Genomic DNA, 27,275 nt, shown 5'->3' with positions numbered 1-27,275 from the left:
CTGCCCCGAAGCATGAGCACCTTTCGGAACCACAAAACAAGAGACCTTACTCTGTAGACTAAGTATTCAATGAACAACTCCTCCAGATTAACACAAACAAATATACAGTGCCCAGAAGAGGTATTCTCTAAATTTACAGATGAGAGTTGCATGAAGAAGTTAGAACAGACCTGGGGGCCACTCCTAATTTTGCATGACTGACCCCACCAAAAATAACTAGCATTCCTTCCCCTTTCCCTAGAACCCCAAACAGAGAAGGGACCTGGATCTCTCACTGGCCCCATTAGCACTGTGTTGTGCGTCAGGCTTCGGAATCCCAGGCCATAAAAGAACCACAGTTGGAACCAAGATAGTAGCTGAGGTTATCACCGAACAGTGGTGGGGAATTGAGGAGAGAGGTCAAAGCTGCAAATGCCACAGGTGACCCGCTGGAGTTGTGGAAAGCTAGGATGAGCTAGTGTAAACAGAGATGGAGATTGTGTCCACCTGCTAATCTACGTCCTTCACCATTGCTGTCCAGGAGAGAGGTGATTTATCCCTTGGCCTTTGAGGAGGCTCTCCTGACACCAATACTGGGAGCTGCTCATGAGTGGGACGTGTTCTGGGGTGTGTCTTGGAGGTGTACAGAGTGCTATGTCAAGATACCCAGAGGAGACCAGTTTGAAGCTCTTACAGAGGAACTGAACTGGGAGCCCTGGGACCAGACTGTTTGGAGAGGTGGAGGCCAGCCATAATGAGGACAAGGTGACAGGCTTCCTCCCCACCTCCTTGGAGATGGGGGCACATCACGTCAGCCTGGCGTGCTTCAAGAGTAGCCGGAAATAAAGGTAGCTTTTTAAAAAAAAATTCCATTAGCCAACATATAGTACATCATTACTTTTGGACATAGAGTTCAATAATTCATCAGTTGCCTATTACACCCAGTGCTTGCCACATGCACATGCAGATTACGCACAAGCCCTCTTCCGGCCTGATTTTCTCCTCTCCACTAAGCCCTCCTATGGAGAAACCTCACAGCCCTGATGGATTTTCCTGACCCACACTGTGCCACTCACCCCAGCAGGACCCTCCAGTTAATCAGAAGGGCATAGGGGACAAGAGAAAACACAAATCCTTTGCCCTTATAAACTCCATTAAATGGTTGATTTCCTGTCCTGAGGGCAAAGGGGAGCCCCTGAGTCCTTTCTAAGCAGGGGAGCAACCCGGATTTCCTCTTTCTCGTTTTTCACCTATAAGGAACCCAGCAGAAGTGTGCACTTTGCCTCTAAGGAGCCCATGAACTAGAAGGGTCAATATTGCTGGAGGACAAGGGACTACTTCATGAAGGATTTCTTCTTTATTTAATTTTTTGCAACTTTTTATTTATGTATTTGTCAGAGAGAGTGAGTGTACACAAGCAGGAGGAGCAGCAGGCAGAGGGAGAAGCAGGCCCCCCGCCGAGCAAGGAGCCCGGTACAGGGCTCAATGCCAGGACCCTGGGATCATAACTTGCACCGAAGGCAGCCGCTTCACCGACAGAGCCACCCAGGCGCCCCAAGGATTTCTTCTGTAGGAGCCCTTCAGCCAAAGAAGTTCCCAGCTTTCGGAACCAGTGGTAGCATAGGGAGTTGACCCACTGCTTTTGTCCCCCTCTCTCCAGAGCTCCTTTGAGCCCTCACCAGGACCCACCCGCTCACAGTGCATGAGCACGTATGCCCTGATTGCCTCTCCCAGCCGCACTCACCTGCCCATGAGTCTCAACAGCCCAGCCAGCACCTGCTTGGACTCCTCACCAGCTCGACACAAGATGGCCTTAAACCCCCGGAAACAAAAGAAGAGAAAGAATCCTCAAGCCACTGTAAGTCCTTCAAGAGGCCTGGGGATAAGCTCCCATATAATAAGAGATGAGTTCCGACCTTCCCAAACTGCTGCTAGGGGAGTGGTATGGTTTGAGGAATCCAGGCCCTAAGTCAGGATGGTGAAGTCAAGGGCACTGTCCCAAGCTTGATGCCGACCTCCCACCCCTCCCTGGAGAGGTGAGCAAACTTGCGTCTAGCGGGTGGGATGTCCTCTCCATGTGGAACTTACACATAAGGGACTGAAGAAAGCAGAAGCAGGGACCTGAACCCCAGGAACTGCTTCTGGGCTTAGCATCTGGGAATCCACTACACCCTCCTCCTGGAAGATATTCAACCGTGGTCCAGAAGCCTGTTGGTCTACCCCCAGGGATCTCTCAGTGTCTCGTAGATGTCCCCAAGTTGTGTCACATGATTTCCTAGCCGCCAGAGCTGCGTCGAGGCTGGCCAGTTATGTTAAAAACATGGCCACCAGACTGGGAGATCTGACAACAGAGTGATGGGACCACTGACAGCAGAGAAAGAGGGCAGAAATGGTTTGGGAGCAGAGGGTTCCAAAACCTTACACACCTCAGTAAATCCCTCAGGGCCACACCTTATCACAGTCCAATGTGATAGATTGTGTTCATTACTTACCCAAGTTATCAAGAAATGTTTACCTGTGTTTCTTGATACCTGTTTAAGAAGAGAGGGAAGTAATGTCTTTGGGAAAGATTTTTAGCAAAAGGTAAAACGTTAGTGTTTAATTTTAATTTACTGAAGATGGATGTCAGTGTTTAAAAAGATGGGTCGGTTAGCTGCAAGTTTCACTTGGGTCAAACACCCAATTCCTCAGTGACTCTGGGCTATAAGTTAAGGGATGTATTCAGAGCTGGAAGACACTAAAAGGTCTTCCTATGTGGGAGTTTATTCCCAGGCCTCTTGAAGGATTTACAACCCTTTTATAGGGAAGGACATTAAAGCACAAATAGTTGACGAAGGTCACACACCTTAATGGTAACAGATCTGGGGCCAGAACCCAGTCTTGACTTCCAACTCCATACTCTCTTCACCCCACCACGTTGCATCGAGCTCAGACACTGCAATTTAGCTTTAAAAAGACAGCAAGGGGGGCCTCGGTGACTTGGTCCGTTAGGCATCCGACTCTTGATTTTGGCTCACGTTCAGATCTTGGGGTCACAGAATTGAGCCCCACGTCGGGCTCTGCGCTCAGCAAGAAGTCTGTTTGAGGTACTCTTCCCTCTCCCTCTGCCCCTTCCCCCACTTGTGTGCTCTCTCTCTCTAAAAAACAAACCAAAAAAACAGTCTTTAAAAAAGAAAGAGAACAAAATAGGAGTTAAAGAACAGTCAGCAGGACAGCAGGTCTGTGGTGCCCTCTGGTGGCTCCGAGAGGATCTCCTTGGTCGGTTGTCAAGCAGAAGGTGGTCCATTACTAAACACTAAACCCTGTATATGCGTTTTCACAGGGAGGCCTCACCACAAACCTGGGAGATGGCAAATGTTGGCTAAAAGAAAGGTAGTATGAGCCTCTGACTCTCTTATTCTGCATAGCCTAATCAAAAAAAGGCCCAGGAAGACCGCCTGGGTGGCTCAGTCCATGAAGCGTCTGCTTTTGGCTCAGGTCATGATCTCAGGGTCCCGGGATCAAGCCCCGCATCAGGCTCCCTGCTCAGCGGGGAGTCTGCTTCTCCGTCTCCCTTTGTCCCTCCCCCTGCTCATTCTTTCTCTCTCTCTCTCTCTCTCTCTCTCTCTCTCTCTCTATATATATATATATATATATATATATATATATATCTGTCTCAAATGAATAAATAATAATCTTTTTGGAAAAAGAAGAAGAAAAGACCTGGGCATCCCTCTCTCAGAAGGTCAGGACATCTTCCATGTGACTCCCCCGAGACATGGCTGAATGTAAAAGGGTCCAGGACCATGTTTGACATGATGGCCACTATCATTTGCTCCTTGCTTTAGAGTTGCTTAGGTTCCCCCCACCCCTAATTTTCAGGTGTGGGCATAGAAATTTAGCGAACAACCTGGCCAAGCTCACGTGGTGAGTGAACAGAGGAGCAGAGATTGGAACCCAGGGCTGCCTCACCTCATTCACTGAAGAACGAATCCCTCTGTGCTGAGCGAGTCTGCACAGGCACTGTGAGTGCGAGCGGAAGGCGTAGGACGTTAGTCTTCAGAGGCACGTCACAGAGGCTCACGCTAGCAGTGTCCGGCTGCTGTCCAGGGCAGCTTTGCTCTGACATTTCCAAAGCTGCCCCGTAATCATCCGTAAACCTTGTTTATATGAAACCAACTTCAACCCTCTCAGCGGGAGGGCCGGACCCTTCGTCATTTTCTCTCTCCTTTCCCAGCAAAACCCCAACCCTCTTCCTTCTCTGGAGCTGGAGAGACGTACTTCATGCTTTCACTAAATTCCCTGAAAAGAAGCCAAATGGGTTTTGAGTTTGGCTCCCAGATCCACCGAAACGAATTTGGGGATTCCGGTGTTGCCACCAGTAGGACTGCCATCGGGCTTGTTGTGTGGTTCAGCGGATTTGGGGCTGTTTCTGCCAACCCCTCAGAGATCAGAAGCTTCCATTCTGGGCGAATCACTCCCAATGAGTAAAATGATCACTTCCAGTAGGTAACATGATCGGCAAGGGGATGGATGCCACTGGAAATCATTTCTGTGGTTAACGGTGTGGTTGTGTTCCCAGCAGAGCCCTTTGGAGATCAAGGACTTCTTTTCCTGAGGTCATCCTCTTCGGCAGCCACGCAGAGGTGGGTGGGAAGCACTTCTGTCTGAAGCTCTTTCTTTCCCTCTTTCAGGGGAAAGCAAAGCGAGAGGAGCCCATCCTTCTAGTGGCTTCTGGAGAAGAGAAGAGTACAACCAAGACAAGAGAAACGGACAAATGGAAATCGAGAAGAGACGGTGCAGGTTAGCACACACTTACCCTCATTCAGAAAGGTGTATTGCACACGTTCTGTGACAGGCTCTGTGGAATGAGATTGACTAAGCTGCTGTCTGTCCCTGGCCCTTAGAGAGCTTTTGGTTTAAGATGCATATCAAAGGGGGTCTGGGTTCCTCCAGCCAAACTGCCCGACTCGTACCCTTGCCACTGGTGTGGGATTAAGGTAAAAGATGATGCCTGGATCGCTCTTTTATCTAAACGAATTTGCAACCAGAGAGATGTGCTGTGCTTGCTTATTTGTTTGTAAGCTTGTCTAATCCTCTCTAAGGCTAAGGTATATCTGAGGCAACCAGTGATTTCCCCCTTCCATATCCCCTGAGCTCCAGAACCAGACTAATAACAGAAATAGCCCAAAACTAGGTTTTTGGGGAAAGATTTTATTTATTTATTTGGCAGAGATCACAAGTAGGCAGAGAGGCAGAGATGCAGGCAGAGAGAGGGGGGGAAGCAGGCTCTCCACCGAGCAGAGAGTCCGATGCAGGGCTTGATCCCAGGATCCTGAGACCATGACCTGAGCCGAAGGCAGAGGCTTAATCCACTGAGCCACCCAGGTGCCCCTCAAATCCCCCAAGCCACACAAAGCACTGGAGCAAAAAATGTGTGTGTGTGTGTGTGTGTGTAAGGATAGTGGCTCCCGCTGACAGCAACCTAATTTCAAGCGATACTTGATAAAACAAAATTCCAATTCCACAATTAAGTTGAAGAGTTCTTTCCTATTTTTTTGCTACAAAGGATTTTACACGTGGGTTCAAAAAGAAAGGGGGGGATATCCCTAAATTCGTTTTCCATGAAAACTAACAAAACCACCAAACTGTCCTGAAACATACACACACACATACAGAGAAGAAATGGAAGTAAAAGTTAAATTTACTTTCTTTTTCATCTTTTTCTCTTATTTATCTTTAATAATCGTCCCTTCTACACCCAGAGGATAGAACCCATTTGGTGTCCTTGGGTTCAAAAATCGTGTTTCACCTAACGGTGGCCCAGACCATTGATTGGCGGTTGATGAGATGACCTCGTAATCCGTTCATAAAATTGGGATTTCGCTTTGATGTAAACATTTCCAACTGTAGAGGCTAATAGCAGCCAAGTCCCTGACCCCGTTCTGCCTAGAAGCTTCTTTATACCAAGAGATTCAGTAGTGACTATGTACCCACGGGGCGGGGGCGAATCCTCTAATTTTAGGATGTCCCAGGCATGCATATTTTTCTTTCCCTTATTTCTATTGGGTACAGGTGTCTCAAGCCTGAAACACAGCAAGAGAACCGAAATGCAGGATAAGAAGCCAGTGGACAAGGCTGCATGGGCCAGCGGGGCCTGGGGTGAGAGCCGGGAGTCAGTGGCACAAGGGAAACTTCGCAGCAAACAAGGATCGAGTGCTTCAGGATCGACTGAGTGTGCGCCTCGAGGAAGAAGGTTTAAACCATCCAGTCGAGGGCTTGTCCCCAGTGAGAGGGCTGGGTCCCCACCTGCCAATAAGAATGCCAGGGACTGCCGTCTCCAGAACCTGTCTCTGGAGCGGCAAGTCATGGAGCAGCCTGCGACTCGGCAGGCCCAACGCACTCCTCCCCAGGAGCCGCTTCCAGATGGAGATGGCAAGAGAAAGAGAAAGGCTGGCATCGATTTGAACACCAGAAAAGCCCTAGTGTCCCAGTCTGTACCCGAAGCCCGGGCAGAGTCTGTGGTTTGGGGTCCATCGCCAGGCAGGGAGGACGGGGCCTCCGGAGCCGAGCAGCCAGAAGCCAGAGCTCCTCTTTCATCCGGGACGGAAAGCCTTTCTACAGCTTCGGAGGATGTCATCTTCTCAGTGGCTATGGAGGCACAAGTGTTTATGGATTCCTCCCACCTCCAGTCAGAAGGGGAGGAGGCTTTCAGCTTTGATCTGCAAACTATCAAGTTGAAGATGGAGTCAGTTCAAGATATTCCAGCCGTCTGCAGAGAAAGGTCACCCGCAAACATTCTCCGGGCCTTCACAGCAAGCATTTCAGGCCCGGCGAGCGCTCGGGCCGAGGGAGGCATTTCTGCCGAGAGGCTGACTCCCAGAAGCCTTTCCTGGGTCTTGAAAAAGCCTAGAGCCGGAGACGGGTCCTCGGATCCCGAGAGCCCGTCAGAGGAGGACAGCGGACCCAAGCAGCAGCTGCTCCCCCGGGGTTCTCTCCAGTCCTCGGGGAAGCCTCACGATGACCAAGACGTCTTCACAGGATCCGAGAGTTCGGCTAGGGAGCTGAGCAGCCCCGAGCGGCAGCTGGCCGCCAGATACTCGGCGGGGGCCTTTGGGAGCACGGAAGCCGAGGAAGCATCCTCAGATCCAGAGAGTGCATTGGTGGAGGAGGAGAGTGGGTCCGAGCCGCAGCGGGCTCCCAGCCACCCCTTCCAGCCCTTGGAGGAGCCTGACGATGACCAAGAAGCCTCAGACTCAGAAAGTTCCAGCAACTCGAGCGGTTCTGATGAGCTGCTGACTCCCACCTCAGCTGCCCAGGCCTTGGGGGAGCCTGAAGACCAAATGTTCACAGAATCCGATGGCTACGTGGAGAAGTACGACAGCGCTGAAGAGTGGAGCAGCGCGGACGAATTAGGGCCTCCCGGACCCCCTTCCCAGGCCTCGGCGAAGCCCGCAAACCAGCAACAGGTGGCCTCAGTTTCCCAGATCCTCTCGGCAGAGTGGGGTGTGTCCGTGGAGCGGCTGGCTCTGTCCTTCTCGAAGCCGATCCTTCCGCAGCAAATGTCCAAGGGTTCGGCGAGGCCTCCTGCCCCCAGCAGCAGCCCTGTGGAGCCCACGCCCACCCGTCAACCGGTCCAGCCCCGGCAGAGCCCTCAGGCAGAGCCACAGACCTCCGCGGGCCCCGACAGCACGGCTGCACAGTGGGACATTCCTCCGGAGCCTCTGCCTGCCAGAATCTCTTCCAAGCACCTGGGGAGGCCTTGGGTGGAGCAACCAGTCTCCAAAAGTCCAGAAATTTCTACCGCTGTCGGGCTCTTTTCCGCGGAGCTGCTGCCACCGCTGCCTCCGAGGCCGCATTCCCACCCGCTGCTGGAACCCATCACCAAGCAAGCGTTCCAGGAGCCTGTGTGGGTCCCGGCTGTCGAGGGGAGCATTTGCGTGGAGCTGCCGCCTCCCCGATGTCCCTCCCAGACGGTCCTGAGGCCAGTCGTGGAGCAGCAGGTGTGCCTGGGAGCAGAAAGTGCTGGGGTCGACCAGAACGCCTTGGTGCAGCCACCGCAGCTCCCCAGACTCGACTCTCAGTCCCCGACGCGACCTCTGGTCCCACAACAGGCCCCCGACGGTCCAGAAATGCCGGCCACTCCTGCGGAGCCTTGGTCTCTGCAAGGCCTTGCCCAGGCCTCCGTGAACCCCATAGCGGAGCCCAGTGTGTTCTCGGGTCTGGAGGCCACAGCTGCCGCCGCTGAGAAGGTCATTTCGATGGAGCCCCTGCTCCCCACATACTCTGCTCAGGCCTTGACCAATGCGAGAGGTGCGCAAGCGTCGGAGGCTGATGGCACCTGCACTGAGGGCGCATCCGCGGAGCTGCCGCCCAGAGACCCCTCGCAGCCCGCCGTGTGGCCCAAAGTCCCGCCACAGCCCGCCCCACCAGAGCCGGTGGGTGCCTCCACCCCAGGTGCTGCCCTGGTGCCAGGCCCGGCATCTCCCAGAACCGTCTACCGGTCCTGGTTGAGCTCCTCATTCGAGCAGCAGGACTCCGAGCGCGAAGAGAGCGCTGCTCTGGAGTGGGGCATTGCTCTGGAGCCTCGAGCTCCCCTGCCTCCACTGCCTCCCAGAAAGACTTCTCAGAACCCCAGGAGGCGGGCAGTGAAGCGAGCCGACTCCCGGCGATCAGCGAGTGCCCCCCCACAACGGAGCAGTCCTCCAGAACAACGGAGCACGCCTCCAGAACAACGCAGTCCTCCAGAACAACGGAGCACGCCTCCAGAACAACAGAGTATGCCTCCAGAACAATGCAGTCCTCCAGAACAACGGAGCACGCCTCCAGAACAATGCAGTCCTCCTCCAGAACAACAGAGAGTGCCTCCAGAACAACAGAGCACGCCTCCAGAACAACAGAGCGCGCCTCCAGAACAACGCAGTCCTCCTCCAGAACAACAGAGCGTGCCTCCAGAACAATGCAGTCCTCCTCCAGAACAACAGGGCGCGCCTCCAGAACAACAGAGCACGCCTCCAGAACAACAGAGCGCGCCCCCAGAACAACGCAGTCCTCCTCCAGAACAACAGAGCGTGCCTCCAGAACAATGCAGTCCTCCTCCAGAACAACAGGGCGCGCCTCCAGAACAACAGAGCACGCCTCCAGAACAACAGAGCACGCCCCCAGAACAACACAGTCCTCCTCCAGAACAACAGAACGCGGCTCCAGAACAGCACAGTCCTCCTCCAGAACAACAGAGCGTGCTTCCCGAACAACAGGGCGGACCTCCAGGGCAGTGCAACCCGCCTCCAGAACTAAGCAGTGCTCCTACAGAACAACAGAGTGCACCTCTGGAACAACATAGTGCTCCTCCAGAACAAAGGAGCGTGCCTCCAGAACGACGCAGTGCCCCTGCCGAGCCAAAGCTTCCCAGATGCTCTGTCAGGTCCCGGGGCAGCACAAAAGTCAAGCAACCTGTCTCAGAGGCTCTAGAGGGCGCAGAAGCCCTGAGGAGAATTGCTATGGAGCATCACTCTCTCAGAAGGTCTTCTAAGACCAAAGCAGTGGTCAAGCAAGCAGCCTTCCTGGCTCCAGATGGCTCTATGGCCCAGAAGAGCATTTCTACAGAGCAGCCCCCTCCCAGAATGGCTTCTCAGGCCCTGACAAAAACAGTGGTCAAGCAACCAGCCTTCCTGGTTCCAGACAGCTCCCTGACCCAGAGGAGTGTTTCCTCAGATCAGGTCTCTTCCAGAATGGCTTCTCAGGCCCTGACCAAAGCAATGGTCAAGCAAGCAGCCTTCCTGGCTCCAGATGGTTCCATGGCCCAGAAGAGCGTTTCTACAGAGCAGCCCCCTCCCAGAATGGCTTCTCAGGCCCTGACAAAAACAGTGGTCAAGCAACCAGCCTTCCTGGTTCCAGATGGCTCTCTGACCCAGAGAAGTGTTTCCATAGATCAGCTCTCTTCCAGAATGGCTTCTCAGGCTCTGACCAAAGCAGTGGCCAAACAACCAGCCTTCCTGGTTCCAGAGGGCTCCATGGCCCAGAGGAGCATTTCCTCAGATCAGCTGTCTCCCAGAATGCATTCTCAGGCTCTGACAAAAACAGTGGTCAAACAACCAGCCTTCCTGGTTCCAGACGGCTCCCTGACCCAGAGGAGCGTTTCCACAGATCAGCTCTCTTCCAGAATGGCTTCTCAGGCCCTGACCAAGGCAGTGGTCAGGCAACAAGTCTCCGCAGCTCCAGAAAAGTTTGCCACCAAGAGGGTTGCTTCTATAGAGCCCTGGCCTTCCAAGAAGCCTTCCCAGTCCCCTGGGAGATACAGAGTCCAGCAAATATCATACAATTTTGAGAGTGTTGCCGCCCAGACAGCCATGTATGTGAAGCCAGTGGCTTCCAAATATCCTACCCAGTTCTCATCAAGGTCTAAGGTTCAGGAGATGTCCTCACGTATAGAGAATACCGTTGCTGAAAGATCCGCTAAGAAACCGCCAGTGTCCAGGCATCCTTCCCAGTCGTTTGTGAAGTTTATGGCAGAAAAAGTGTTTTCGGAGAGCGCTGCTAATTCTCTATCTACAAATCAACTTTCCAAATCTTTCTTGAGGTCTAAAGTCCAGTACCCAGTTTTCTTGGGCCCAGAGAATGCCAGTACCGAGGGAGCCGTCTCTTCCAAGCTGCTGCCCCTCGCACACCCTTTACAGCCCTTGGGGAGGCCGGGAGGCCCCAGGGAAGTTCTCCCACGTTCAGAAAGTGTCCCCACCAAGCCGAAGCAGAGCAGTTCCAAGGAGCAGGGGCCCCCCAGACACCTTTTCATGGCACCGGCCAAGCTCGAGTACCAGCAAGTCTCCTCAGCCTCTCAGAGCTCTCCTGAAATATGGAAGAGTTCTGAAGAGCCACTGCCTTCCAGAGGCCCTCACCAAGCCAAGGAGGGGGCTGAATTACAGCCACGGCTTTTCTTGGCAGGTCCAGCGAGCGTCCCTGGAGATTGGAACAGGTCTGAGGAGCACCAGCCTCGCCATCGCAGATACCCTTGCCAGGTGTTGACAGAGCCTGAGTACCTGCCACAGGTGCGTCGAGGCTCTGTGAGTGCTGCCGCAGTAGGCGCCACCTCTGAGAGCCATCCAGGAAGCTGGTCCCTCTCAAGAGGCCCAGCTTCTCCAAACAAGACCAGGAAATTTCGACAAGTCTCTGAAGACCTCCTTAAGAATACCCTGCTTCCAGATCCCAAACCCATGAAGTTCACTACGGCTTCTACCAGGCAGACCTCCACTGTGGGGGGCACTTACTCCAAGGGAGAGGGTCTCAAGAGCAGTGATCGAAATAATAGCCATCCATATGAATCCACCAGTGAGACTGGCGTTGAAACCATTTTTGGAGTTCGCCTGAGAAAAGTCCCTTCCTTGAAGAAGTACAAGAGTGAGAAACAAGATGACATTTTAAAGTTTTCTTCACTCTCCTTGGGCCCGATTTCATCTTCCACAGAACAGCAAATCAAAAGAAGCTTTTCCCAGGGGCTCCAGGGCACTGCAGAAAACCCCGGCACAGCATCTGACCTTGCAGAGAAGCAACAGACCAAGCCCCAGTCTGAAAGCATGGCCAAGAAGCAACCCATTTATAAGGTCCCAGGTGAGACTTTCTCTCTCTGGAGGACAAGGAGGTACCAAGTAGAGATCAAAGTCTGTTCTAGCCTTGCCTGCTGAGCTGTCATTTTGATAGGGCTGGCTTGTGGCTTGATGGATTTGGGGATAGTTAATTTTGAGTCTTCCCTTTCCCGGGGGCATCCATCCATCCACATTCTGTGATGGACACACCACCATCTGCCTATTCCTTCTGGGCACCTTCCCTTTCAATAGGATATTATGCCTTTCCCGAAATACTTAGACACATATTATGCTCTCCCCACAACACCATGTGTTTTTTAAAAGCCAACTCATTAGTAGAACACTACGTTCAGACTCTCAGCTTGAAATCTTAATTTCCTTCCACAGCTGCTTCCAACACCTGAAATGCCTAAGAATCCAGAGCTAGGTGATCTTTTGAGCACTAATCTCTCTCAAAGCCTTTGTACCTTCACATGGACCATCCCATGGTCTTCACACCTAGAACCACACCCACGTAAACACATGATTGCATAAGGGAATATGTAGTGTCAAATATCATAAGATACTGCTTGGACTTCGAGGAATGATATCAATAGCCTGAGCCTCTGGCCTCCTGGTAGTTTTCCCAGCCCACTCGGCCACCCCACTCCTACCCTAATCTGGGGATGGGAAGAGGGATGGACAAGGGAGGGCGAGGGGCCAGTCAGAGGATGGTACGCAAACTGATCTATGCGAGGAGCTCCTGCCTTGCCAGGTTGTGGGGATGGCACCAAAGAAGGGGACCCTATTCGATGGAATCTCTGTTCATTTTCATCTGGCAATTAACAAGGATCCCATCTGGTACATTAACGTGGGTGGGCTCCAGCCCGGCTCGAGACCCTGCCTGCCTCACTTCTGTTCTAACTGCTCTCCTTCCTTTCTCAGGGAAGGCTCTTGGCCAACACTCAGATTGCACAGCCTCAGAGCCAGCTTGGATAACCATGGTAAAGCAGAAGCAGAAGAGTTCCCAGGTCCAAATTCCCAAGAAAGAGACAAAAACCAAGAACAAAGCTGGAGCCAAGCCTGAGGCCAAAGAGCCTAGACATGGGGGAGAACTTGCGGCAACCCACAGAACACTCCAGAAGGTTACTAGAGTTTGTTGGCTACGCTTGCATTGGAAACTTTGCTGAGCCCACAGCTCCCCACCTTTCTGGGTGCACTAATCAAGGCGCGCGCTTCTTTGTGGGGAAGAGCCTTGCTTGGTACTCAGACAATAATGTGTCCAATCTATGCTCTGAAAGGGTTTGTGAAACGTAATGGCTATGAGAAGTTTCCGTACATCAAACCCTGTCCTGATTATTATTCCAGAGCAGGATTCCGTGAAATCAGTTGAGCAGTGAGTAAAGTAACAGTAACAGTAAGTTACAGAAAAAAAAAAAACCCAAAGGTAACCACTGGGTTATGCCTATGAATATGTGTATATTGAAGAAGATATAAATGTGATCGAACCATACATACTATTTTTCATTTGACATTTCATTTCTGGGCACCTTTTCATATCATCCAGAATGACTGACCTTATAAAAGTAACGCTTGGTATCTGGGGCTTTGACTATTGGTTCGCTTTAGTGAGGCTCATCCCTAGAGGCAAGAAGCAGAGTTACGTGATGAACTAGACTAACGGTCCCACCTGTGGATCAGGGATGACGGGATGGCGTCTAGCTTTCAACATCCCATTTGCCATGTCTTTGGAGGTGCTGGAATAAGAGCCCCTCTTGTCAAAATCGCAGAACCCCGACATAAGAAAACATATCACATTTACATACCAAGAGATATGTCTACGTTCCTGTACTTTCAACTGCTCACTCTATCTGTCAAGGGATCACATTAGGATCTGTTTAACTCTCCTTGAAAGATTTTTTTTCATTTTCATCATTAGTATTTTTATGGGAATAGGACATACAAGGGCAAAGCGTGCCTCAGTCGAAGTTTTCATCAGGGGAAATGCACTAGGGTACCTAGACTCAGTAATTTAGACCAGTTGTGGTGAGGTGCATTCAAAAAGTTTAAACTGTACAATTCTGGAAAGACCCGTAGCTATGTCTCTTTCTGGTAAAAGGAGTGCAAGTCAGGGGACGCCTGGGTGGCTCAGTGGGTTTAGCCGCTGCCTTCGGCTCAGGTCGTGATCTCAGGGTCCTGGGATCAAGTCCCGCATCGGGCTCTCTGCTTGGCAGGGAGCCTGCTTCCCTCTCTCTCTCTGTGCCTGCCTCTCCGTCTACTTGTGATTTCTCTCTGTCAAATAAATAAATAAATAATCAAAAAAAAAAGGGAGTGCAAGTCAGAGGTCAACAGTTTTGCTAAGTGAGATCCTGTGGAACTCACTTCAATTCCTTGATAAGATTTGTTCGTAATCCCCACACTCTGTTAGCATGCTGTGAAGTGTTGGTAATGTGCTAGGGAGAAAGTTGTTTTCAAGTTAGATAATTACATTAACCTGTTTACACTATTTGTATGTTTAGACAACCTTTTCTTCCAGATCTCAAAGGTGGTAAACTTGAACCAGCTGAGGTTTTGTGAACCTAAATTCTTTTTTTTTTTTTAAAGATTTTATTTATTTATTTGACAGAGAGAAATCACAAGTAGATGGAGAGGCAGGCAGAGAGAGAGAGAGAGAGAGGGAAGCAGGCTCCCCGCTGAGCAGAGAGCCCGATGCGGGACTCGATCCCAGGACCCTGAGATCACGACCCGAGCCGAAGGCAGCTGCTTAACCCACTGAGCCACCCAGGCGCCCCGAACCTAAATTCTGAGCCAAGTTCCTCTCGGTGCTATTTCCTTCCCTCGCTCTCTTTCCTTTTGCCTAATGTGGAGCTCATAATAGGACAGGGCTTGCCGCTGAATAACCAATCACTCCTCCATGTCAGGCCTTAACAAGATTTTGTTTTCATTGTTGTATTAAAGGGAGCTGGCCTTGCAACTGAAAACCAATCCAGAAAGACTTTTGCTTCTGATGTCAATAAACTGGAGAAGACGGCAGAGAAGAAGCTACCTAAGTTTACCAAAGCAGGTAAAAACAACCCCCCTCCAAAAAAAGTCCTGGAAGCATATTGGGAAACTTCTGCAATTTCCACTTCAGACAAAATATGTCTTTCCCCAACCCCTCCTCCGCCCCAAATCAGCCTTGTAATTCACATGGCTCTTCCATTAGGTACAGATATTAGCTTGTTTCAGGAAAATCCAATTGTGAGGACCACTCTGGGTCCACTGTGTGACTTTCCCAGGGTCTCCCAGTCCTCTGCCTCATCAAGGACACTGGAATAGACACAGAGTTGTGATCACTCACTAAAATGTTCCCATGGCTGTGATTCCAGAGGAAAACACCAAGCTCCTTTCCAGCTCTTAGCAAAGCAGTACTTTCTCACCTTCCACAGCCCCAGGGACACTGTAAAATAATCCACTATATGGGCCCAGTGGTGTCGAATTGCTCCTTTTCACTATTTCAGAGGCTTGCTTCTCCACCTTCTAAGCAGGGAAGATGTTGAAAGCCAAGCGAACACAGGACTCGGATAGAATAGAATGTGGTCTCAGCAGTACAGGTGTGTGCCAGGGGGATTTTCTTTACAGCAGGAGCAGGGAGAGGGGAGGGTGGATTTGTACAGAATCAGTTTTGTCCTCTGCCTTGATCCCCTTCATAAAGGAATTGGATCAGGAACTTAGGAAGCCATGATCTGGCCGTGAAATCATGGGGCCTGGCCTGCTGATAGCTGTTAACAACCTCACGGACCCTCTGCTCCTGTCAGGTGGTTCTCAACTGTGCATTCGAATCACCTGCTGAGCTTTTAAAGCATTTACAAAATTACAGATGGCCCTGGCGCCATTGCAAAAGATTCTAATTCTTGTAGTTCAGGAAATGGTGTGGGCATTGGTGTTTTTATTTTTATATTTTTAAAGGATTTGTTTATTTATTTTGCAGATGGAAGGGAGGGGCACGGGGAGAGGGAGGGAGAGAGAGAAAGAAAGAGAGAGAGGGAGAGAGAATCTTAAGCAGGCTCTAGGTCTGGAGCCTGATGCAGGGCTTGATTCTGAGACCCTAAGATTAGGACCTGAGCTGAAATTGAGAGTCAGATGCTTAACCAACTGAGCCACCCAGGCACCCCTGGGCATTGGTAGTTTTAAATAAAAGCTCTAGCTGGGGGGCACGTGGGTGGCTCAGTGGGTTAAAGCCTCTGCCTTTGGCTCAGGTCATGATCCCAAGATCCTGGGATCGAGCCCCACATCGGGCTCTCTGCTCGGCAGGGAGCCTGCTTCCTCCTCTCTCTCTGCCTGCTTCTCTGCCTACTTGTGATCTCTGTCTGTCAAATAAATAAAAAATCTTTTAAAAAAAAAAAAAAAAAAAGCTCTAGCTGGGGCGCCTGGGTGGTTCCATCAGTTGGGCATCTACCTTCAGCTCAGGTCTTGATCCCAGGGATCAAGCCCCACGGCAGGCTCCCTGCTCAGCAGGGAGTCTGCTTCTCCCTTTCCCTCTGCCTGCCACTCCCCCTGCTCATGCTCTCTCTGTCAGAAAGATAAATTCTCAAAAAAAAAAAAGAGCTCTAGTTGTAAAGCAGCAGTCAGGCTTTTACCCAAATCTGTGTCTCCTGAACTACTAATTGACCAAATAAATGTCTGATTGCTTAAAAAGAGAGAGAGAGGGAGCCCTAGGCAATTCTAATGCGTCCCCCACATGTGGGTTGAGTCAAAGGCACTGAGTCAGTCAGCAGTAAAGCAGGATGAAGGAAGGAGTAGAAGCAGGGACTGGGAGGTCTTGTGTTCGGCCACAGTAGTTGGTCCAGTGTTCGTTAGCACAGACTTGTACTGGGTGGATCTACTGAGTCCTTACTAGTCATTTCACATGACAAGGATCAGCAAAACAGAGATAACATGACCTGATTTGAAATGTAAAAAAAAATGAGTAGATGACATATTTTATGTTTCCTCTCTGGTCTCAATTTATAAGTGTGAACCAGTCCAGTAATAACCACCCAAAGCTTGGCTGGTATTTTCTCTTGGGCCTTCCCATGCCCAGGCCCCCGTGGCCAGAGCCAGGTAGATTTTATCCCTTCAAGAGACCGCACGTAGCAGGCCACACGCACGGGACTGTTAGAAGCTCGAGGAAACCTGAAAGGAGAACTTTTACTGTATCCCATACACTTCCCCCATTGTCTCAGGAACTTCCTACCGCTTGTGTGTCACTCGCTGTGGTTCTTGCAGGATTCAAAGATCAGAAGATAGCTCAAATGCCTGCCATGGCCAAAGAAACCAGGCGGTCTTCCACTCTCCCAGCTGTGGTCCAGGCGCCAGCAGAGCCGGAAGAGCCAGTCTGGTTCTCCCTGGCCAAGGAGAAAGCCAAAGCTTGGACCCATATATCGGAAATCATGCAGTAAACAGCTCCCAGTGCGAGGAATTGTTGCCAATAGTCGCATTAACGCTATGTAGTGATTTATTTCCTACAACCACTTTCTATTAAGCAAAAGCACCTTAAAAGCACAATTAAAGCCAGTAAGTATTTTAACATAACAAATGACGTGAAAGCCTAACCCTCACTCAGTACAGTCACCGCCAACATCTGAAAACCCAGCCTTTCCTCTACAAAAGCAATGTGACATGTTTCACTCTGGACAGCGAGCTTTAGAAGAGAGGAAGCAAAAAACATTTTGTGAGAGCTACTGAGAGGTGGTGGCCATTTCCCTTGATCAAATAAATTCCCTCGGATGGAAATGGCCTGATGATCTGGCCCAAGGACTGGCCTTCAGGTCAGGAGCCTGGCTAAATGCTTCCGTTCTTTGATTGCTGCTCCAAGCTTCACAAAGGCCCTGAGAAGAGGTGGTGGGACGGAAAATTCTGGGTCTCTGAGAAAAGTTTTGCACAGCCAGTCCCCCAGTTAGCCATTGCCCTTTGAGACACCACTCTCGTATCCCTGCACAGCCCCCCGAATCCCTGCAACTTCTAGAACGTTCTCTCTTTGCACACGCCCACATTGCCAATTTCGCACCAGTGAGCACCTCCCTAGGAGGCAGAATTTTTCTTGATGATTCTCGTGCTCCCCTAGATGGTTAGCTCATCAGTATTTGACCTCTTATCCCAAGACCATTGAGACTCTCTAGTTGCTGAGAAATACACCAAATGCTGTATATATGCTGTTTTTTTAAGCACTCAAGACCCCGGGCTCCTGGAGAGCTCTTGACGCCAGCTTTAAGGAAGACACCTTCCCATAGCCCAGTTTCTAGTCTCTCCCCCTCAGCAGCTTCTGTTTCACAAGATTTTAGCCCAAAGCCAGATTGCAACCCCAAAGCCTGAGAACAATTAACTTTCTGCAAACTGGAAGCCTTAGGTGATGAAATCAGATAAACTTCTACTTCCCCTCATTCCTGAAGGCACATACCTCAGAAGTCACTAGACTGGATAGGTCCCTGCACACCCTGTCCCCAGTGAGCCAGTCCCCCAAGTCCTTTCCCTCTATTCCATCTCCCAAACATACCAAACACTAAGGGAGCGCTCCCCTTGGATGCCTGGACAGGCCCTAGCTCATTTTCTTAGGAGACCCAGAAGTTTCTTCTCGCTATAACTCTCACTGTGTCTGCCATCTAACCGTAACTTCAAATTCTGAGTGGGGTGCTGCCTTCTATAAGAAAAAAAAAATCATAGAAGCAGTGAGGTGCCAGAGCAAATTTAAATCCTTGGGGCTTGGTTTTGATGATGGTATAACATGACATTGTAGAGTCATATGCTGGCTTTTGCATTTTCTTGATAAAACATCTTTTTCTGATACTGTATCTTTGCCATTCTGATAATGTTAGGTTTTAGAGTGATTGAGTTTGATTTCCTTTCTACTTCCATAGTGAACAGTTTATTTCGGTAGATGCCCTTTAGTCCAGTGACCCTGGTAATTAGTTCCTACCCCCTTTCTTTAGAGTAGACCACTATTAGTTTTTTTTTCTCACTCTAAGACCTATCCATTAATAATTTCTTCTCCACAGTTAACCTCCTTACTTAAAAAGAGTTTTGTTAAGTTTTTTTAATGCCTGGATGCGCATTCTTACAAGTTTTCAGCTTCTTTTAGCATTTGTGGTTTTCACTATATATACGCAACACAAATAAATTCAATAAAGCTTGTTCTGCAGTCTGTCTTGGTCACGTGGGGAGGGAAACGAATAAGATACGGATAAGTCAGACCTGAGGGTTGTCTGAGAAGCAAAACGTTAGGAGATGAATGCCCACTATTTTTATCAACATGGGTGGACCTGGAGGGGATTATGCTAAGTGACGTATGTCAAGCAGAGAAAACTATCATAGGGTCTCACTCATGCGTGGAACATGAGGAACAGCACAGAGGACCATAAGGGAAGGAAGCAAAAACTCAATGGGAAGAGATTAGAGAGGGAGACAAACCAGGAGACACTCAGGACCCGGGGGTGGGGGTGGGGAAACTGAGGGTTTCAGAAGGGGAGGGGAGAGGGGGTGAGGGGATGGGGGTAACGGGGCCAGTGGGGGTGAGCGGGGGGATGAGCATTAAGGAGGGCACATGTGGTGCCAAGCTCCGGGCGTCCTGCACAACTAATGAATCATTGAACACTACATCAAAAACTAATGATGTACTATATATGTTGGCTAATTGAACATAATAATAAAAAAAGATAATTAAAAAAGAGAAATTGTGTGGAGGACAAAGGACTTCCACACAGGGGCACCTGGCCAAGCTGATGGCCAGCAGGTGGGTGTTTGGGTGGGGAAGAAGGGGTATTAGAGAAGTGTGGTGTATAAACACCTGGAGAACAAAGAAAGGGACTAGTGGGAAGAGAGGGTACTGCAGTTGGAGGGGTGTAGGGGGTGGATAAGGGTGGGAGGTGGTTGGTGGTTGTTCTCCAGCCTGGGCTAGGGACAAGATCCAAGTCTTCTAGCAAGATGGGCTATTAGAACAAGTACTTTCAGAAGCAAGCGCCCCTCCCCAGCCCCGGAGCCAAGAGGGGGAAAGAGGTGATGGACCAGATATTTAACCTGGACTTTCTGAACATTTGTAACATCTGCAAAATGTTTTTTTTACAAAAAAAAAAGTCAGAAAAAGAGCTCAGCTGGGGACCCACAGACCATGTATCTATGTATTTGAAATGTTGAAATCAGCACGTTTTATTGAATGATTTATCTCCTTCTACGACGTAAGTACCTCCATAATGACCTGAAAGTATTTAGAATTCTCAGACTCCTCTAAATCCTGCCCTGATGATATGGGAAGAGCTGCCCCCACCCCCTCTTCCTAGACCACACCCCATCCCCTGTTTCAGGCACACGACCCCCTCCCCCTTAGGCCTGGGAGCACACACGCCCCGCCCCGTGCAGTCAGCCCTCTCAGGGACAGCTCCAAGAGGAGCACACAGGCCCTGGCAGCAGGCCAGGGATGTGGGGCGGGGGCAGGGCCCTGGAGTGTGGGCGAGCAGGGACACAACCCTGTCCCTGTTCCCCAGGGACTGGGCTTCTGGTCCAGTAGGGAGAGGTGTGGCCTGGGGCGTAGCCAGGAGAGGACCAAAGTGGGGCCCAGGACACAGGTCCCTCTCCCTTGGGTCTTAAAGCAACAGTCTACCGCAGCTAGCACCGCAAAAACACCAACAAACTGGAACCACTTTGAAGGCCCTCGAATCACACCGTGCTGTTGACCTGCCCTCTCCGTTTAGGTGCTGATGACCAGGCGTCTGTGCCTCTGTGTCCCCCCCTGGGTCTAGTCATAAGGAACATGTGCGAATCCATTTTAAAACAACAGTTAAAAGAGAAAGTGTTCAGTTTACTTTAACAGGCAGTAGTGGAGTACCTACTAAGCGAAAAACTCAGGGCCTAGGGTTCTGGGGGTGGGGGGAAGATAAAAGCTTATAAGGTCCCAATCATTTGGAAGTTCACTGTGGTGGGGCAGTGGGGAGCTGGGGAGGGGTCAATACACACATGTATGAATAATGCACAAATACTTGAGAAGGACTGTTCATAGGCACTGTTCACCGCAGCCGGAAACAATGTAAATTTCTCCGGACGGAAGAATGGATCAACGAATTGCCGCAGAGACACACAATAAAACATGATTCAGTCATAAAAAAGAGTGAAGTTTTGGTGCCTGGTAGGACATGGAGGCGTCTTGAAAATGTGATGCCAAGTGAAAGAAGTCAGACTCAAAAGGTCACATATCCTGTGACTTCCTTTCTACGAAATGTTTGTAAATTCATGGAGATGGAAAACAGACTGGCGGCTGCCCCGGGGCTGGGGGAGGGGCAAATGGGGAGTGGCTACTTCATGGGTACAGAGTTTGCCGCCCATGGAAACGTTTTGGAATGAAAGAGGGCCACGGTGTCACAAAATTGTGAATGTCTTTGAAGTGCTCGCTTTTAAATGGTTTATTTAGAGGGAATTTCACCTCGATTAAAAAAAATAATGCTCGGGTAAGTTAGCATAGGAAATGTGCTGGCACAGAATGTGAGAGAAGTGCTGTCAAGGGGGTAGCAGGAAGCCTTAACTAAATGCAGAAATAGGCCCTCTCCTCTCAAACCCCCGGGGCCACCATCCTAAATGAGTTCTTTGCCTTTTCCTGAGCATGCTGTCACACATGCTGCATTTGTATGCTTCTCTCCCGTGTGTGCTTTTTACCCCAGATATCTGTAGCTACAATCCAGACCTGGTGGTCATTTTGCATGTGTCTTAGACGTCATACATGTGGTATCATGTCTGTATCCTTCTGGAACAGCTCCTTATGCAGCTTTCAGCCGCCATCTCCCCATCGGAGGCCCCCTGTGTCTCAGCCCCCTGGGCGTTCTGGCCTCCTCCCCCCCCCCCCCCCCCCCCCCGGCCAGCTCACATCCTGTTCAGTTTACCTGCCAGTCCCAAGCCCGTGAATGAAGGCTGGTTCTACCATAGATGAGTCTCGGCTTCTTCCCCTATGGCTCTTAACCAGCGCTTCTGAGACCTCAGCTGCATCAGCGTCCCTGAAGGGCTCGTTCAAACCCAGAGTGCTGGCCTTACCCTCAGAGTTTCTGATTCAGTAGCTCTTGGGTAGAACCTAAGAATTCCTGGGTGATGCTGTTGTGGGGACCGAACTTTGAGAACCACTGCTCTAACTCAGTGTCTGGGCCCAGGCTCAGCAGCACAATCTGGCCTCAAGGCCAGTGGAGCCAGCAGGGAAGTTTCCTTCAAAACCAGGCTCTAGGGCACCTGGGAGGCTCAGTAAGTTAAGCGTCTGCCTTTGGATCAGGTCATGATCCCAGGGTTCTGGGATTGAGCTGCATTGGCTCCTTGCTCAGCGGGGAGTCTGCCCCTCCCTGTGCTCCCCCAACCCCGGTCAGGCTTTTTCTCTCTCTCAAATAAGTAGATAAAGTTTTTAAAACAAAACAAAACCATACTCTAGAGCAGCACTGTCTAATAGACAGATAACACAAGTCACATGTGTAATTTTAAGTCTTCTAGTAGCCACATTAAAAAGTAAGAAGAGGGGTGCCTGGGTGGCTCAGGTGGTTAAGCATGGGACTCTTGATTTCGGCTCAGGTCATGATCTCAGGATTATGGGACCAAGCACCATGTCAGACTCTGCACTTAACACGGAGTCTGTTTGTCCCTCTCCCTCTGCTCCTTACCCCCTTCCCAATAAATAAATAAAACCTTTTTTAAAAAGTGAAAGGAAATGGGAAAATTAATTTTAATAGTACATTTTAACTCAATATATTATCGTTTCAACATGTAATCCATATGAAATTATCAGTGAGTTAATTTAACATGTTTATACTTAACAGCACATATCAAGTTAGACTAGTCATATTTCGGTCACCACATATGGCTAGTTACTAATGTCGTGGACAGTGTAGCTCTAAAGACTTGACCTACATCTCTCTCCTTACAACAATTGTTTTAAACTTGACATTTTCTTATATTTGGGGCTGTAAGAAATTAATTTAAAACAGGCTCACCAAATGGTGGAGAGTGATACCTTTCAGTGAAGGTACAGTGGGCTAAAGCAAAGAGGAAAAAGAGAGATCTGAGTCAAGATAATTTATCTAAGCAAAATCTGCCTACACTCCATTGCATTCATTTAAAACAAACTTATTTTTAACTTGAACAAATGCTATCAGATGTATCTGTCAAACATAAGCGAAGAGTCACATTTCATTGGATATCAGTTTTTGGATGATGCAGTTTGGAATGACATCGGTGTTAATAAAATTCCCATGGGCTTCTAAAAAATGAAAAACCTAAAAATAACAAACAACAGGTTCTTTCTTTTTTCTTCATCTTCTTTCTTTTACGCCAACTGCAGGATGAAATGAGAGAAAAGGAACCATGAGGCAGCATTAACCAGCACCAGTGACCTACTAGACCTATGAACAGAGCCCTGTGTCCGTGGTCTCCATCTGTGTGCTGTATCTTAGCAAGGAGAAGACAACACACTTTCCTCTTGTAACCTGCGCCCTTGTGTAGAGGGCGCTCGTGCAACCCATGGCTTCAATTCTGGGATAATACCAACCTTGCCTCCCTCTGGCCTGACACCATAAATCCCTCCCTGCCCTCCACCCCCACCCTAGAGGCCATTCTGGAATTAGTGGAAATCTCTTCACCTTAAAAGCCTCTGCTCATTCCACAAATGATACTCCCTTACTCTCCCAGACCTTCAGTTTCTCTATCTACCATACAAGAATGAGGCTGTGATTATGAAATACACAGCTGTGAAAATGCAAAGAAGTGTACATCATTTCCAAATATTCAAAGATAAGATATTCTTCAAGACCTAATTGCCAATTCAGTGATAAGTAATAGCCATACGATGACTAAGTGTCTTTGGACTGTCACATAAAATACAAACATCCACACCTGCATATTTAGGTATTAATCATTGTGTGGTCCTACTTGGAATTCCTGACTTTTTGCTATTTGTATGTAATCACCTTTGCAAAGGCACTGTCTCTCCTATGAATGTCTGACTAGTGTCCAGCTAGCCAATTTCCTTACTGCTTCTGCTAACCGTTCTCTAAAGAAATATTTTTCTCGGTTACTGAGACACTTACCACTTGTTAGTAGTCTTTCAGGTAGAGGACAAAAGACCTCACAAGAACGAATGAGCAACCATGAAATATATTTCAGAATATACTGTATTTTCTATTACTAGGTGCATGAGTTTTCTGTTAATGGTCTAAGCTGGTAAAACTGAATTTTTAAACTAATTCTAAACGAACTTCTTAATTTATTGGGAGACCTGGGGGGTGGGGAAAGGACTGTCAGTAGCAGGTCAATGCCAGGCAAGTTGGGGTGATGTGCAAAGCTATTGCGATACCTGATCTTCTGGGGCTGTTCTCTGCTGGGGCAGATCTTCTTTAGTCGGCTCCTTCTTGCTTTTTGTTAAATTTGTCTTTTTCTTCCTCCCTTTCAGAGTCGTTGGCCCCATTGGCAGGCTTCTCATACTGAAATTTAGTTGTTCCTTTGGTAAAGAATAAGACAGACGTTGGAGCAGACATTCCCAGGGAAAACCATCCCGATGCATAAGGACTAGTGACACCCAGTCCTCTCCCCGAAGCAGGAGTGTAGAAGAAACTGAAAAGCGGAGGTGGGAAACCTCCTCCGGGTTGATAGTTCTGCCGCTCGATCCCTTACTTTCAGGGTGACATTCTTCTCAGTCACCCTGTGCAGCTATTTCTGGCCCTTCCCCGAAGAAGGGATCAGAATCATCAGGGTCTGCGGCCTTCTCTAAGGTTTTGTCAAAAATTTCTCGCAAAAAACGTTTTGCCTCAAGGACACATTCTATAGCGAAGCGCATTCACTCAACCCCTGAATATTTCACTTGTACCAGGCCCACGCGCGCGTCAGTGCGTAATGATGGGGGATGAACTCTGAGACTCTGGACATTTTCAAAGCCACGCGCAGAAACCAGGTGTGCCATTGGCTGGCGCTTTTCCTTCAGGCCACGCCCATTCCCCGCCCCCCCCCCCCCCCCCCCGCGGACAGTGGCCTGCGGCTTGCCGGCTGCCCCGGGGCCCTTAGCTGTCTTAGTGGAGGCTGCCAGAGGGCCGCATGCTTCCTTCTCAAAAGCTGTAGGTCCCCAGGGAATGGGGCTCCCGCTCGGGCCCTCGGCCTTGGGTTTGGGGGAACCCCAGCTTCCGTGTCCCGGCCACCCGCAGGGCCGCCCGCCGCCCCCGCCCCTCGGGCACCCGGGTCCCTCCTCACCCTTGGCGGTCTCCGGGCCTTCCTCAGACTCCTCGTCCGGCTCCTCCGCCGTCTCCCAGGCGGCCTCCTCCTCGGACGAGGCCTCGGACTCGCGGGCCGCGGCCGGAGCTGCCCACGCTGGTGGGCCTGCGGGGGCTGCGGGGTGCCAACGGGGGCTGTCGGGTTGCCGGGCCCGAGGCCGGACCATCACGCGGCCGCGGCGGGGCCGCACAAGGATGTGGTTGTTGTGGTAGATCCGGTGCAGGAGCGAGTGCACCAGGTCCAGGAACATGAAGCGGAAGCCAACCATTGGGAACTGGTGGGCGTCCACAAGGATGTTCAGACCCTCCTCCTGCTGCTCCTCCCCGTCCTCCTCCGCAGGCCCGAAATCCGAGTCGTCCTCCTCGGCCTCCACGCTCATGCCCGCCGGGCCACGGGCCAGACCCAGACCCAAGGCAGCCTCCCCGAGGCCTCCCACAGCCCCCTCCACTTCGGACACCTCCATCGGGGGCAGTCCAGAGTGGAGGGCCACCTCCATCTCAGGGGGCCCGGACTCGAGGGCCACCTCCATTCCGGGGGACCCTGACTCAAGGGCCACCTCCATCCCGGGGGACCCTGACTCGAGGGCCACCTCCATCCCGGGGGGCCCGGACTCGAGGGCCACCTCCATCGCGGGGGGCCCGGACTCGAGGGCCACCTCCATCCCGGGGGGCCCGGACTCGAGGGCCACCTCCATCGCGGGGGGCCCGGACTCGAGGGCCACCTCCATCGCGGGGGGCCCGGACTCGAGGGCCACCTCCATCGCGGGGGGCCCGGACTCGAGGGCCACCTCCATCCCGGGGGGCCCGCACTCGAGGGCCACCTCCATCCCGGGGGGCCCGCACTCGAGGGCCACCTCCATCTCGGGCAACCCGGACTCGAGGGCCACCTCCATCCCGGGGGGCCCGGACTCGAGGGCCACCTCGGGCCCCGCCACTCCAGCCACCTCAATCTGGGGAAACCCGACCCTGGGGGCCACCCCGTTGCCACCTCGGGCCTCCAGGGACCATGCCCCCACAGCGCTCACGGGGCTATCCTGGCCAGGGGCCTGGCCGGGATCCCCGGAGGAGGACATGGCAACAAGAAGTACCTCAGTGGGGCGGCGACTGGGCTGAGGAAAAGCCAACCGCAAAGATGGTGGCCGTCGAGGGGGCCACCGCTGTCGGGAGGCGGTGGGCAGCGGGCCCGACGTGAGGTGGACGGGGAGGCCGAGGAGCCGTCCACGGAGGGGAGGACAGTCTGCGGCGGTGCCTGAGGAGGCCCGCGACGGGAAGGGAAGGGGGCGGATGTCGCCAACGGCCCACCCAGGCCTCCCCTCCGGTAACAGTGGACAGGGTTCCAAAGGGGCCCTAGACCAGGGACGGGGGGCGGGGCCAGAAGCGTCAACAGTGGGCCTCGGCCCCGCTGCTGGACACCCGGGCTCATTTGTCGAGAAGCGAGGATTGACATGCGCAGCCTCCAATGAGTGACCGAGGCCTTTAGGTTCTAGGGTTGCTCGTGGTTACCTCCGTGTTCTTCGAGGCCTTAGGGTTCTCCGTGACTTTCAGGTCCACACGACTCCTGTCCCTTTAATTGAACCAGTGTCTGAGAAAGTAGAGTGATCCAATACATTGACCACCTAGGTTTGGGGAAGCTCAGAGGTAAAGATAAGACCGTTATGTAGTTACTTACACAAAAAGAGAGAAAACAAATTTCCACAAATATTTGATTGTTGAAACTAAAAATATAATAATTGCATAGGTTTTTTTTATAGTAAAGTCCTATTAATGAGAAGAATGGAATTCTTTGGGGAGAATAACATTTTAATTGGGGTTCACAGTGTTCTCTGTCATCAAAATTGATTACAAATGTCCGTTTGATCTCTATTGAGGTTTTCCATAGTTCACCTTTGGAAATGTCTTTTCACAGAGATACTGGCAAATACCGATATCAGTTCACAAACATATGATTTTCATTGAACGTATTCATCTCTTGGAAGGCATTTACAGAATTCTATTAGAGGTTTTTTTTTTTTTTATATATATATTTGCCTTCAGCGTGTCATTACATTACAGATTAATCACTCCCGCTTGAAATTTACGTGGAAGTCTTCAACTGCACAGTTAAGTGGATTTGAAATATGAAAATGTCCTTTCTACTTGCATAGCAGTCCAAAAAACGCTGCTGGAACTATAGTCTGAGATTGGATACTTATCCACTGCAAATCTGTGTGAGAATAGAGATCTCGCTTATTTTAACTTTTGACAGCATGGCAAGTACAAAAAGCAGCCTGAAGTACTTTGATTCAAGCAATGTTAGTTGTCATTGAAATGACTTTGTCAGTGTAAGTTTCGTACATAACCACTGTTTGCCTTGGAGTTTTAAGTTGAATTCATTAAGAAATATTACCAAATCCACAACAAAAGCTAATTTCCAAAAACATTCCCTGTTCAATTATAACAGTTGCAGGAGAATTTTCTCAATCAAAAATGATTCAATCTCCACCTGGAACTCAAAAAAAAAAAAAAATCACACACACACACACACACACAC

At 50.5% G+C, this 27,275-nt stretch overlaps 2 protein-coding genes across 2 annotated transcripts in view; one reads left to right on the top strand and one right to left on the bottom strand.

Annotated features, from left to right (window-relative positions):
• The window catches only part of KIAA1210 (KIAA1210 ortholog), a 50,062-nt gene extending 31,399 nt beyond the window's left edge, over positions 1-18,663 (top strand). The window contains exons 8-12 of the mRNA XM_059158362.1: positions 4,653-4,761; positions 6,034-11,559; positions 12,459-12,658; positions 14,472-14,577; positions 16,761-18,663. Of these exons, the coding sequence (XP_059014345.1) occupies positions 4,653-4,761; positions 6,034-11,559; positions 12,459-12,658; positions 14,472-14,577; positions 16,761-16,933 (6,114 nt within the window). The 3' untranslated portion in view covers positions 16,934-18,663. The remainder of the gene's footprint in view (positions 1-4,652; positions 4,762-6,033; positions 11,560-12,458; positions 12,659-14,471; positions 14,578-16,760) is intronic.
• A 3,541-nt stretch (positions 18,664-22,204) lies between these two features.
• On the bottom strand, positions 22,205-26,066 carry CT47C1 (cancer/testis antigen family 47 member C1). The gene is made up of 3 exons (XM_059157934.1): positions 24,726-26,066; positions 23,839-23,982; positions 22,205-22,821 (listed from the first exon to the last, which is right to left on the bottom strand). Exons 1-2 carry the CDS (start codon positions 25,816-25,818, stop codon positions 23,879-23,881), a joined length of 1,197 nt encoding a protein of 398 aa, XP_059013917.1. The 5' UTR covers positions 25,819-26,066; the 3' UTR covers positions 22,205-22,821; positions 23,839-23,878.
• Between the last annotated feature and the right edge of the window lie 1,209 nt (positions 26,067-27,275).

Source organism: Mustela lutreola, chromosome X, assembly GCF_030435805.1.
Source record: "Mustela lutreola isolate mMusLut2 chromosome X, mMusLut2.pri, whole genome shotgun sequence".
NCBI lineage: Eukaryota > Metazoa > Chordata > Mammalia > Carnivora > Mustelidae > Mustela > Mustela lutreola.
The sequence above is the reverse complement of the archived record's forward strand: the minus strand, read 5'-3'. Positions and strand labels throughout refer to the sequence as shown.